The 13360-nt window shown below is 39.8% G+C and overlaps 1 protein-coding gene across 1 annotated transcript in view; it reads right to left on the bottom strand.

Moving 5' to 3' along the window:
* Nucleotides 1-13360, bottom strand: part of TMOD2 (tropomodulin 2) — a 52290-nt gene that overhangs the window by 9585 nt on the left and 29345 nt on the right. Inside the window, exons 7-9 of the mRNA XM_011226470.3 lie at nt 12624-12731; nt 5332-5475; nt 92-236 (exon numbers count right to left, since the gene is read on the bottom strand). Of these exons, the coding sequence (XP_011224772.1) occupies nt 92-236; nt 5332-5475; nt 12624-12731 (397 nt within the window). The remainder of the gene's footprint in view (nt 1-91; nt 237-5331; nt 5476-12623; nt 12732-13360) is intronic.

The following is a 13360-nucleotide window of genomic DNA, read 5'->3' on the forward strand; positions in this document are numbered from 1 at the left end:
TGATGTCTGTGAGATGCTGCATCTGAAGTGGAGAAATAAACAGTCATCCTGCTCTTCTAATTGCCAACAGCACACGTTAGGGCTGCATTACCCAGGTCATTATTCTTTGTGATGGCGGCTGCCACCCTTGTCCGAGGCCCTTGCTTGGTAAATTGATAGCCAAACTTGAGGATCCTTGAATTCTCCTCGAGCATCTGGGCAATTTCCATCTCCACAGCTGTTCCCAACTGCTGTCTCTGATTATAGGTGCGGACACACACACAGGATGACCAAGAAGAGAGAGGAAACAGTTACTGGCATGGGAGAGATACACAGCTACTTGCTGGACAAAACGGTAAAGGGGCAAAAGTCTCACACTGAAAGGAATAAAGTCACTTGAGATATTTTCTCCCATACAGTCACTTGAGACCTGCTCCTTGTCTAGAAGCAAAATCCAACAGACAGCCAAATCTGCTGGCACGCTAAACTAAAACACTAAGCAAATTATTTATGAAGAAAAAGATGATTCCACACGTAAAATTAAAGCAAAGCTAACAGTTGGTGTTTCCAATTTACCCATTTCTATGGTTTAAACAAAGGTGTTTTTAAATAGTGAAACTGTCTTACAGCAATCAATCCAATTACTGAATTTTCTATTCTCGGATCCGTATCCAAAAATAATTAAAGTTCATCAACCAGCTGGCCATTCTTTCTCAGCAGAGTCTCAGTAGGAGATCCCAAAGAAACTTCATTGTGGTTTGAACCATGGCCAAGAGAATTATCAAACACTGAAAGGGTTATTGGGCTATAGAAAAATCCCTGTTTTTTAAGTTGGTGAAAGAGGTTTCTTGGTTTTTTTTGTTTGTTTGTTTAAGTTGAGACAGAAGAAAAAAATTAAAAGAATTAAAAAAACGGGCATATAAATAAAGGAATTTAAAATTAATCAAAATTTAACAAAAATTAAAATTCAATTATTCCATAATATATTTATTAAAAATTTTAAGTTAAAAAGAATAGGTTTATTTAGAAAAAGCACACAAAAAATGTATAAAATACAAAAGCTCCTTTCCCCCAGTATTTCCATTCCCCATAGAGAAAGCCAGTTTGGCATATGTATGTAGTCTTTTAAGACATTTTCTATGCATTCATATGTCTACCTAATATGTACATGTATGCTTTTTTCACATAAATGGATTATATCAGCATATTGTTCTGAAACGTGTTTTTATTTTTCATTTAATATTAAGAACACCTTTCCATTTCTACTTTCCATTTCTACTATTCCAAACAATGGTGCAGTTAATTTCCCTTGCACACACAATATATCCTAGGACATTTCTGCAAGTTTGCCTGTAGGGCAAATTAGGGCTGGGCCCAAGAGTAAGTATGTTTCAAATTTTGATATATTACTCACTTACCCTCAAAAGTATGACAGTTTTTTACTCCTGCTAACAGTGTTTGAGATTTACTATTTTCCCTACCCTGGCCAAATTGGGATATTATCAATCTTTTCCCCCTTTGTCAATCTAATAGGTGAAGATTTATATTTCACTTGTATTTATTTATTTGCTTTAATTTGCATTTCTCAAAGTATGAATAAGAACAATTAATTTTCTTATGGATCTGCATTTCTCTCTTTGGAAACTACCAATCTCTGTCATTTGTGTATTTTTTTTTACCAGCCGTTTTCTTTTTTTTTTAAATTAATTTGTAAGTTTATTATATATTAGGAAATTAGACTTTTGTCAAATGTGTTGAAAATACTTTGTTCAGTTTGTCTTTTGACTTTCTTTTTGATTCTCTTCATTTTCATATGGCTAGATTTATATCAATCTCCTATATTTTATATCATGTTTAGGAAGGCTCTTCTGATTTCTTCTATCAGAAATCCTTTTGGTTTCTTCCATTTTATGATTTCATATATTTTCATATTTAAATCTTCATTTCATCTGGAATGAATTTTAGTATAAGAATCAAGATAGAGCCCCAACTTTGTCTTGTTCCAAAACGCTAGTGAAATTGTCCCACTATCTTTTACTTTATCTTTCTTCACAGAGGAACTCTGCTACAAAATTCTCAGGAGTACTTGGATGTGTTTCTGGAATCCATTATTCTGCCAAGTCTATTTCTGTGCCAGCATCATGCAATTTTGACTGAATTATTATATTTTAAAACACACTTTTTAATTTTGGAAAATTTAAGTATTGAATAGATGAAAGAGAAAGGTTTAGGGAGAAACTTTTTTGTTCTAGGTGAGTCCTAAGGTCTAATTCTTTGCTCCTTTTCTTTCTTTTCACCCAGCAACCTGTCAAACCAGTCTCTCCCCAAGAAATTAACAAAATGTGGTATTTCCAGTCAGACAATAACTCTGGGTATCCAGTGTAGAGATTAGCATTCTAAGCTAATGGGAGGGAGAGGCAGCAAAAAAGAGATCCTGACCTCATAGTTCCATGAACAATTTTAGCTCACGACACGCTTTAGAACAGTGGGCTGTACTAGGAATTGAGACCTGAGCTAGGGTTGGGGCCGCCATAGTTATACCGTATGCCCCTGGAATGAGCCAAGTAGTGCTATCCAAGGGCAGAAGGAGCTCATGGTGGATGTGGCTGATGGGGAGGGATGATATAAAAGTCCCTTCACTACCCCTCACAAATCTCACACCTTGGAATCCTGCGCTTGGGTAACATGCAGGATGGGCTTGCTGATGGCTATGTAAGGGATGCAGGAGCTGCAGAAAAGCGTATTGGGAGGGGCATAGAAAAGAAGGGGAGAAAGTAAGGTAACATAGGGCACCTTTCTTTCTCAGCCTGGGTCTTTTTATTTGAGGTCTTTCGTGTTATATAAATCCAGGGCAACAAATGGAGGCCAAAATTTCTTGTAATTTGCATATGTTTCCCCTTTATAAGTCACTAACTACAAAGGCAAAAGAGAAACAAAAGTTTAAGCATACATTTCTTCTGTTTTTTTTTAAGTTACCTTTTTTGTTTACTCAAATTTATTTAGCAGTTGCCCATCTGTTTCATTAATATGTATCACCGATTGTTCTTCTCACATGGGGCATCTGATTAAATCATTACCTATTTACCTGGAGCCTAGCCGAGGCAGCCCACCCCAGTGACGGGTTCTCAGCAGGCCTTTGTTTAGGTGCAGCTGTCTGCTGCAAGGATGCTAAATTGGTCTCAGCTGCTGGCCCTGCCTGAGGAAACGGTCTTACAGATTATTTTATCCTTCATTACACAGATGAGGAAACTGAGGTCTACTTCTATGCCTATGAGTCAAAAAACAAAATTTGGATTGAAATCAAGTTTTTACTCTGAATTTCCTCTTCCTTGGAATAAAGCAAAGAATTTTTCCAGTTGCTCTAGAAAGTCTCCATCCTCTTTCTTGTCACAAGTGTAAAGAAGCTATTTCAGAGGCATATTGGGGAATAAAATGGAAAAGCTACACAATTCCATCCCAGATGACTGAAGAGGGGTGATAAGGTTGAGGTAAGGGGAATTTAAGAGAGCAAATTCTGGCTTTGTATTTCAGGGTCTTCTTCACATGCATTATAAAAAGCTGCTCAATACTCAATGTTCAGGACTCCAGCTCATTCACCAGATGTAGGGTTGCCAGATTTAGCAAATAAAAAATACAGGACACCTAGTTAAAATTGAATTTTGATTAATAAAAATGAATAATTTCAATAAATGAAAAGAAATATCTATATATTTTAGTATAGCATGTCCCAAATATTTCATGGTATATACTTACACTAAAAATTATTTGTTGTTTCTCTGAAATTCAAATTTAACTGTACTTTATCTGCCAGTGCTAACCAGGTGGTATCTTACAAGGAACTAGGAACAGAGTATCTGGAACACTGCTTCAGATATGGGGTTTCATAATGGCCTAAACCAACATAAGAGGTTAAATACACTTTGGAATAAGGTATCCACTTCTGTCATAGATGTCCTGGAAATAATATGCTAAGAGCTCACTTAACTTCTTTCTTATACTAGTGCATCTGCTGAGTCATCACTTCTTTTCTTTCAGTTCATATTTCTCTCTGGCTCATTTTCCTACTCTCCCACTCCCTGATGCCCCCTTTCAAATTTACTAGCGGCTGTACACACACCAGGATATAGGGCATTGAGTTTCCTGAGGGGGTACGGCTGCTGTGCATACCCCTTCCCATATATGCATTTGGGAAAGCTGCTTTGGTGATGCGTCCATTCTAGGGAGGGCGAGAGTAAAGGAGCACCGTCTTCTCTAGGTTCCCTGCTCCCCTGGCGGCAAGCCTCTGGAGGAGTTGAGGGGTGGAGGACCTGCACTGAAGCAGCCCCCATGTCCTAATTAGCCAAAAAGAATAGCAGAGCTGTTCAGGAGACCTGTCGGGGGTTTCCATACTTAAGGAAGTCCTGGGTAGAATCCTGGGGCTCTATCAGCTCTTGGAAGGTTTAGACTAGGGAATTTCCGGACATGCAGGGGGCACTCTCAGTGAGCGCCCTCCCCATGGGAGAATGCTCACAGCACAGGTCTCTGTGTTGTCTCCTCTTCCTGGGTCATCGCAGGGCCCCTTCTGCCCACTAGACCGTGTCTAGACCTCTCAGACTCACTGAGTCCCATGGCAGAAGGTTCCCTGTACTGAAAGGGGCGGGGCACAGCACCATGCTGAGAACTGAGAATTGCTGTCCGGCAGCAGGAGCCAGCGGAAGCCAGCAGAGCAACTGGAAACAAGGCAGGCGGATGCTGGGAAAAGGCCTTCAGGGTTCAGGAAGATGTGGCCCTAGAGACAAGCAGCTTGCTTTGGCTGCTGATGGGAACCTAAGAAACACTGCAACAGAGCTGAGACTCTGATTGCACTGTGGGTGTGGCCTGCTCCTCCAAGCCAGACCATCTTCTAGAACCAGGATTCCTCTAACCAGGCTCTGTGGCCAGCCTCAGGCTGCAGGAGTCCAGTTCTGTTCAGAGCAAGGAGTCTGCCTCTGGGCATGGCCAGTCTGCTTTCTCCTCACAGTCATAGTCCCAGTGAGACGCAACAGCAAGGCTGGGACAGGACTGGCTGAGATTCCTGTGAGGAAGCAAGAGTGAAGCTACACAAAGCAGCCGTCAACACCTCCGGCCCCGCCTCCTCCTCACCTGGTGCCCGACTAGCCAGGGCCGGGGCAGAGCTGGCCCTCTCTGTCTCTGGCTGCCTCACTGTACATCGCGTTTGTTACTGACATGCGCTCCCACACAACCTCCACAGGCCAGCAGCTGTTGTAACTTACAGGAAAGCGGAATATCGACTTGAGTCCCAGAACTTTGGCGTTTAACTCACTGCCTGTGGCACCCCCCGCCTCCCCCTCACATGCACCCTGTGAGTCATACCTGGTTGTCGATCTTGATCTCTGTCAGGGTGTCATTCTCTCTCAATGCCTCCACCAGGGCCAGGATCCCGGTCCCAGTGATAAAATTGGATTCGATGTTTAGGCTTTTCAAGGTCTTGTTTACTTTCAGCATATCTGCAAAAGCCTTATTATGCAAAAAAGAAGTAACCATTAATGCTTCTGAAGATTTATTTACTGAACTCCCCAGCCCCAAATTAGACACAGATGTTTTTTGTGTACTTAAAGGAAAACTCAGTCAAATCAAACGAAGAATAATTCAGTCCAGCAGCCCAGACTTACAAATTTTGCATACCTGTAAAACAAAAACAAAGACAAAAAATCCTGACACAGGATTACCAACTGTGTTAGATAAGGACGTTGAGTAAAACCCACTACCATCTGTTAGCATTATCAGTTTGCTTTGTGTGTGTGTGTGATTTTGTTTCTGTTTTTTTGAGAAAAAGACATTTCAACATTAGGAGAAATGTAGAAAGGACATGATCTCAGAATTATTTTATTTTGTCCCTTTTCTTATGAATGGATAAAAAAACTTTACGGTTGACTAGCATGTGGGCACTACTGATTTAGTCATATTACTTCAGGCCATCTATAAGTTAGAATTTCTCAAAAATAACTTTTGGAATATAATCACCATTCAGAGTGGCAAACCCACGGGGGACCCCCAGTTCAAAATAAGAGATACATACATGCACTTGCCTGTTCCCCTTGCACCCAAAGTTTGCCACTGGCATGAAGAAAAGAGGTAATTTTTAAGTGACTGGAACTCTCAGTGCAAGAAAAACAAAACAAAACAGAGGGCCGTTACCTTGAAGAATTGCCAAAGAAACAACAAAAAAAGACAGATTGGTGGAGAAACGACCACAAACAAAGCTGTTGCCTGAGATGCCAGAGTAAGTCCCAATTGGGGCATCTCATTAAAGAACTGCCTTAAGAACAGCCTGGGACAGCTAGAGCGGATGGAGAGCACATCGCCCCTCCCTGCAGCTTCCCAGGAAAAAAAATAACAGGGCCAGCGGCCACAGTCAATGAAAACTTTCCCAGGAAGAGCCTCTAGTGAGGCTAGGAGCTGAGACGGAAGCCATGTAGAAACAGAGGCACCTTCAGACCTCCCACCAGATATGGTGTGGGAGAAACAGAGAGGAGAGGCAGCTATGTCCAGGAATGAACGCTTCCCAGAGTGAAGCCCTCCTAGCTGTAGACTTGTGGGGGACTCCCAGCCACCTGTCAGCTTCTCATGCACACCCTTCAGAGAGGGCTGCCAGTCAATCCACCTGCCTGCTTACAAAAGCATTCATTCATTCATTCATTCATTCATTCAATCAAAAAGGACTATTTATTGGGCTTCTACAGTGTGCTAGCAGCAGAGAAAACAAAAATCTGTCTTAAGAGGGTAGCTGATAAATTAATCAATAAAATACATAGCCTGTCGGATGGTGACAAATGGGAAACAGAAAGGGCCTTCCTTTTGAGGGACAGGTCTGTTGGTGAAACAGATACAACTGCAGCGGAAATGATCCTGGTTCACATAAAACAACCTCGTTCTCTACACGCAAGTCTGGCAACCAGTGACTGCCAGACATTGTAGGAAAACCAACCTCATGGAAGAGAAAAGCCAAGTTAACCAAATAGGACAACATGACATAGAGGGAACGGAGATTGTTCAGGGAACAGAAGCAAATGTAAAGACTCTAATTGTTATTCTCCCTCTTCTCTCCCACCAAAAAAGAAAAAGAAAAAAACCCACATTGTATCCATAAAATAAATACTGGACTATTGTGGGGAGAAAAAAAGAGGAATTTGAACCAGAAAATGTCCTGAAAAGTTTAAATACTACATTGAAATAAGGAAAAGTAATGGACATCCAGAATTACAAAATGAGCATGGCTGATGACCAAGTTGGTGAGTGTAGACCACAAATCTGGGGATATTCCCAAGAATGCAGAGTCAAAAGACTAAGATAGAAAACATGAGACAAATGTTAAAAGATATGGGGAAAGATACAGAAGTTCGACATTCAGTTAGTAGGAGTTTCAGAAAGAGAAAAGAAAAAAAAAAAAGACAACAGAAGGGAAAAAATTAAATAGGAAAAAAATTTCCTAGAGTTGAAGAGAGTTATGAGTCTTCATCTGAAAGAACCCACAGGATGCTCAGCAAAATGAGTTAAGAAGTGGGCACATACAAGGGAAATTTTGGAACTCCAAGGGAAAAGAGAGAGTTCTGAAAGTTTCTAGTAAGAAATGATAAATTATTTACAAAGGACAAGACTCAGACCAGCATTAGTCACTAGACAGCAAGGCCCATGAAAACAGAGATTTATACATTTACACAGCCAGGGAATTGTTTTAAATTTTTGCAATTAATCTATATACAAAACATAGACTATAAGGGCATAAAACATACAAAGCTGAAAGGGGTGAAAATAATGGAATAACTAAAATTCGTAGGTAGAAAAAGAGGAGGGATGAAGGCAGAGTATAGAACTGCTCTCAGTTTTTCTAATGGAGCAACAAAAATTATCAAAGATGATAAATCAAAAACAAAAAAGTATGTATATCAGGGGTTTTCTATTCTGCCTCCATGTTAGAATGATCTAGAAGCTTTAAAATATATAAAGCATTGGGTCCCACCCCAGATGAATGAAATCTGAATCTCAGGCTATAGCCTGGACTGCTATATATATATTTTTTAAAGATTTTATTTATTTATTTTAGAGAGAAAGAGAGAGAGAGTAGAAGCAGAGGGGAGGGAGAGGGACAAGCGAATCTATGCCGAGCACAGGGCCCAATACACAGCTCCATCCTACCACCCCGAGACCACGACCCGAGCCAAAACCAAGAGTCGGGACACCGAAACGACTGAGGCACCCAGGCGCCCCTGGACCTCTGTATTTTTAAAAAGCTCTCTGGGTGATTAATGTTCACCAGGATGGACAACCATTTTGACTAAAGTCATAAAGACAACAACTAGAAGAATGAAAAACAAATTGCTAATACTGATTGTTCTGGGGAATGGAACAAGGAACTTCTTAATTATTTTAATTGTTTTTATGATAGAAAACACAGGAAGAAGGAAGAGAAGGAATCTAACTTGGGACCAGAACAGGATTTCTCAACCTTGGCACCAGTGACGTTTGAGGCCAGAGGATTCTTTGTTGTGGGATGTTATCCTGTGTCCTGCAGGACGTTTAGCAGCTTCTGAGACCCAATAAATGCCAATAGCACCCTTCCTGGTCATGACAACCAAAAAATATCTTCAGACACCGCCAAATGTCCCCTGGAGGGCAAAATTACCCTGGGTTGAGAAGCACCAGCCTAGAAAAATAATCCTGTGTATTAGTCAAGCAGTTGCTTTAACTGCAAAGAAAGCTCGAAGATTTGGACTGACATTATTGTACACCACGTAAATCAAAGTGCATTTATTCACTGCTAGGTCCTTAATTAGAATTAAACGTACACATTTTAATTAGAGCATCAGAAGGAAACGCATCAGGCTTTTCCTTCTGGACGCTCCAGGCTTCAGGATTTACGTTCATTATCAGAATAACAAAATGTTGGAGCAATTAGGCCTTTGTAAAAAAAAAGTTGCAGGACTTCCTGGCAAGTAGCCAGGATCTTGCCACTTTCTTTTAAACTTGAGAAAACACTTTTCTCATTCTGAACAAAACAGAGGAGACCCAGCCAAACATAACCCTGGGCTGCCAGCCCAAGTTAATTTCAGTTCAGCAAATATTTAAGCATCTATTACATGTGCTGGGGATAACATCAGTAAAACAAAGACTAGATTTCTTAAATGTTATATAAATAGTTACAGTAGAAATACATTTTTAAAGAGAAGGTTTTGCTTTCTGTACTTTACAGGATTATATGGAAATCCAGTTTCCTGCATTGTCCAAACCTGCACCATCCAAAGTGTAGCCTCAAGACACATGTGGCTCTTAAGCCCTTGGAAAAGGGCTGGTCTGCATTGAGACGTGCTGTAAATGGAAAACTCATACTGGATTTCAAATATGTGGTATGAAAAAAATAATGGAAAAAACCTTATTATTTTCAAATTATATCTTGAAATGATAATACTTGGGACATACTGGTTTAAATAAAATATAGTATTAAAATGAATTCCATCTATTTCTTTTTTTTTTTTTCTGAATGTGGCTACCAGAAAAATATAAAATTATATATGTGGCTTACATTTGTGACTCTCATTTTATTTGTTAGGGACAGTGCTGATCTAAACTCTTGACTTTTATGTGGCATCATTGTTAACAGTAAAAGTGTTTTTTAATGTATTTGGACTTTTTCTGGTCCCTGCTAGAGATGTGGTTCTATGGAAGTGCTTGGGGCATGGTGAACTGAACTTGATTATAGGTCACTTAAATGCACTTCCTGGCTCGTCTACATGCTGTGTAATCTTAGTGAAGTTACTCAAACTTTATCAGCCTCAGTTGCCTCATCTGTAGAATGGGGATAATACCATGTCACATACTCACAATTTGCCTATGTTCACAATAATCTCACAAGTGCCTCATTGCATGTTTCTGAACTTTATTTTCTGTAGTTTTTAAAAAAAAATTTTATTTATTTATTTGAGAGAGAGAGAGGGAGGGGCAGAGGGACAGGGAGAAGCAGGTTCCCCGCTGAGCAGGGATGCAGGACTCCATCCCAGGACCCCGGGATCATGACCTGAGCCGAAGGCAGATGCTTAACCAATTGAGCCACCCAGGCACCCCTCTGTTTCTGAATTTTAAAAAAGAAAAGTTTCTGAAACTCTTGGCTTTAACACTGATCTTTAATTCTTTTCTTCTCTCTTTCTTTAAAGTAATCTCTGCACTCAATGTGGGGCTCAAACTCACAACCCTGAGATGAAAAGCTTCATGCTGTATCAGCCGAGCCAGTCAGCCAGGCAGGCGCCCCCGTCTTTTAGTTCTTTGCAGCAAGTTGTTTAGTCATAATCACCGTTTGAAGATTTCTATTGCCTCTGGGGTAATCAACCAGTTTTCAACCTACAGAAAAGTTCTTTCTCGACTGTTGTATGGCTGAAAGGAGAACTACCTGAGGGCAGCCAGGTTGAAGACTGGACCATAGGAAGCCATCTAGGAATCAGGCCAGAGAAGCTTGTCTCTTCACACCCTTAGGACTGCAACTATTCCTTACAATTGTGTGGTGGGCTTGTCACATGGTATGCAATCAACACATAGTTGTTGCATTAAAAAGAGTATCGAAGAGTTTATTAGATTTGGAATTTATTTAGTCCATTTAGCAAGCTATCTATTTGACCGGGTAGAAGAGTTAGACTATTTGCTAGTGGTGTCAACAATGGACTATAACCTATTTCCATCCCTGCAATTTTACTGTAATATATTATATTGAAGTGACAAATAATTCCCTTATTCATCCCTTTAGTCACTCACATACAAAATGTACTGTGAATATTTTGCTTTAGTGAAAACAAATCTAAACGACAGAGATTATAAAAATCATATACTGATAAAAATCCTTAAATTGTTAATTTCACCTTTCTGCTCTTTTTCTATTTTAATGATAGGTTTCAAATTCAAAACTGCTTCCAACTTACGTATTTACATATGTAATAACTGTTGGTGAAAACATCAATTCTGTAGCTTAGTACCTCTTACATGACTACTTATTTTATATATGCTATGGTCAGCATAGAAATATTCTTGATTGCCGAGAGGTTGGAGGCCATGTTCATTCTTTCATTTAACAAGTGTTTTTCAAACATCTACTCTGTGTCAGCAGTTGTGATAGGTAGTCATCACTTTCGTGTTGTCTGTCTTTATTATTTTATTTTACTTTATTTTACTATTTTATTTTATTTTATTTTTTTAGAGGTGGAGCAGAGGGAAAGAGAAAGAATCTTAAGCAGGTTCCATGCCCAGGGCAGAGCCCAACTCAGGGCTGGATCTCATGACCCTGAGATTATGACCTGAGCTGAAATCTAAAGAGTCAGATGCTTAACCGACTGAGCCACCCAGGCACCCTCTATGTTACCTGTTTTTCATGCCACTTTAGGTCTTCCAACAGACATGTTACTTTCAATCACATCATCAAGTCAAGAAAACTTGTCTAGCTTCATTCAAGGGCTGAGCATTAGAGGCTGCAGAACCACAGGCTGATGTTCAGGCTCCCCCATACTGACATATTTTAGCAAATGTATGACAGGGAGGCTCTGTGTACAAATATAGCAGAGCTTGATGGCTAAGCCATCCTGCTTGCAGAACCAGAAAAACCTGGTGGTGTCACTTACTGGCTGTGTTACCCTGGAAAAGAGAGTTAACCTCTCTGAGCCTCAGACCACTCATTTGTTAAAGTGGAAGCTAATAATAGTACCTACCTCATAGTGTTACAGTGAGGATTAGGTGAGCTGATATGTGTAAAGCACAGAGCTTACTGCTGGCATTTACTAATTACCCAAGAAATGTTAGCTATTAATAGTAATAACATCGACGGTGGTAATAGTTGTAGTATTTACTTGGGCCCAGGGGCTTCCTTATGTAGCTGAATTACCTGAAATGCGTGGAAGGAACAGGGCTTTTGGTTGGTTGTTTTTTTTTCTTCTTCATATTCTGGTTAACAGTGTCAAAAAAAGGTTTTAAAACCTGGCTATTTAAAATATTTTCGAAACATACTAATCCATTTTAAAGGTTAAAATGAAATATACTTTGATATGTGCTGAGATCCTGTAGGACTTGGGGGTCTTATAATAACCATTGACTGTGACAGAATGTTAATGTAGATACAAAAGTTTCAGAAAACTTGTACTAAGCACAGAGCAAAATCTAAATATTTATTTAGCTCAATGACTAATCCAATCTTATTTCTTTCACTTAAAAGTGTAGTGCTCACAAAATTTTAGTTAATTCAAAGTGCCTGAAATTTGGGTTCTGTTTTATTGTCTCAGTATAACTGATTCTGTTTAACTGTGTAGAAAATACATTTGCCAGATTTAAAAATTGTTAATTGGTAAAACAAATTAAAGATAGCTTCTACTGAATTAAATACTTTCATGTTATATATATATATATTTTTAAAGATTTTAGTTATTTGACAGAGACAGAATGAGAGAGAGCACGAAAAAGGGGAGGGTCTGAGGGAGAAGCAGACTCCCCACTGAGCAGGGAGCCTGATGCCCGACTCAATCCCGGGACTCCAGGATCATGATCTGAACCAAAGGCAGCTGCTTAACCAACTGAGCCACCCAGGTGCCCTCCTGTTATATTTCTGAACAAAATTTTTTTTCTAAAATTTTACTCACAATCGCGACAGGGTCATTGCTACGGGTTGCAGCCAGGCTGAACTTCTTTACGTGAGTGTTGGTTTCCAGAGCTTTTGCAAATTCCTTCAGGGTTGGAATTGGAATGTTCTAAAACGGGGAGAACATACACGGTTGATAAACCATTCTGTAGCTCCTTCTACCCCAAGTCAAGGACTCACAGCTTTGAAATACCTTATGGGTTTAGATGGTTAAATGCACTACGTCCTTTCTAAAAGGCTCATTAGCCCTCGCCAGCAACCAAGCCATCCTGGGCCAATAGCACCACTTACTGTCTAATAAGGGAATCTAACACAATACGACATTCTGGCATCACCTTTCTGTTCACTGTAGCCAAGAAATTATGCACATAACCAAACTTCACTCCTTTTCCCTTTCATTCTCTATACTCTAGCCAGACTGAACCACTTGCCGTTCTTTCTATCCTCCATACTCTTTAGGTATGCTTTTCCCTAGGCCTGGAGATTCTGATTAATTCCTATTCATCTTTTAAGACCTAGCTGAAATATCACCTCCTTTGTTTAGTGACTCTCCAAGATGAAAAATTTCCTTACCTGCAATTCCATAACATTTGGGGGTTTACAACATCATGTTGTAGTTCTTTATTTACTGTTTTTCTCCTACTATAAGTTTTTCAGAACAAAGACCAAATGAATCTTATTCCCTCTTCCACAGCACTCAGCATAGTCCTGACCACTGGGAGGGAGGCAATATGGGGT

This window comes from Ailuropoda melanoleuca, chromosome 5, assembly GCF_002007445.2.
Source record: "Ailuropoda melanoleuca isolate Jingjing chromosome 5, ASM200744v2, whole genome shotgun sequence".
Lineage (NCBI taxonomy): Eukaryota > Metazoa > Chordata > Mammalia > Carnivora > Ursidae > Ailuropoda > Ailuropoda melanoleuca.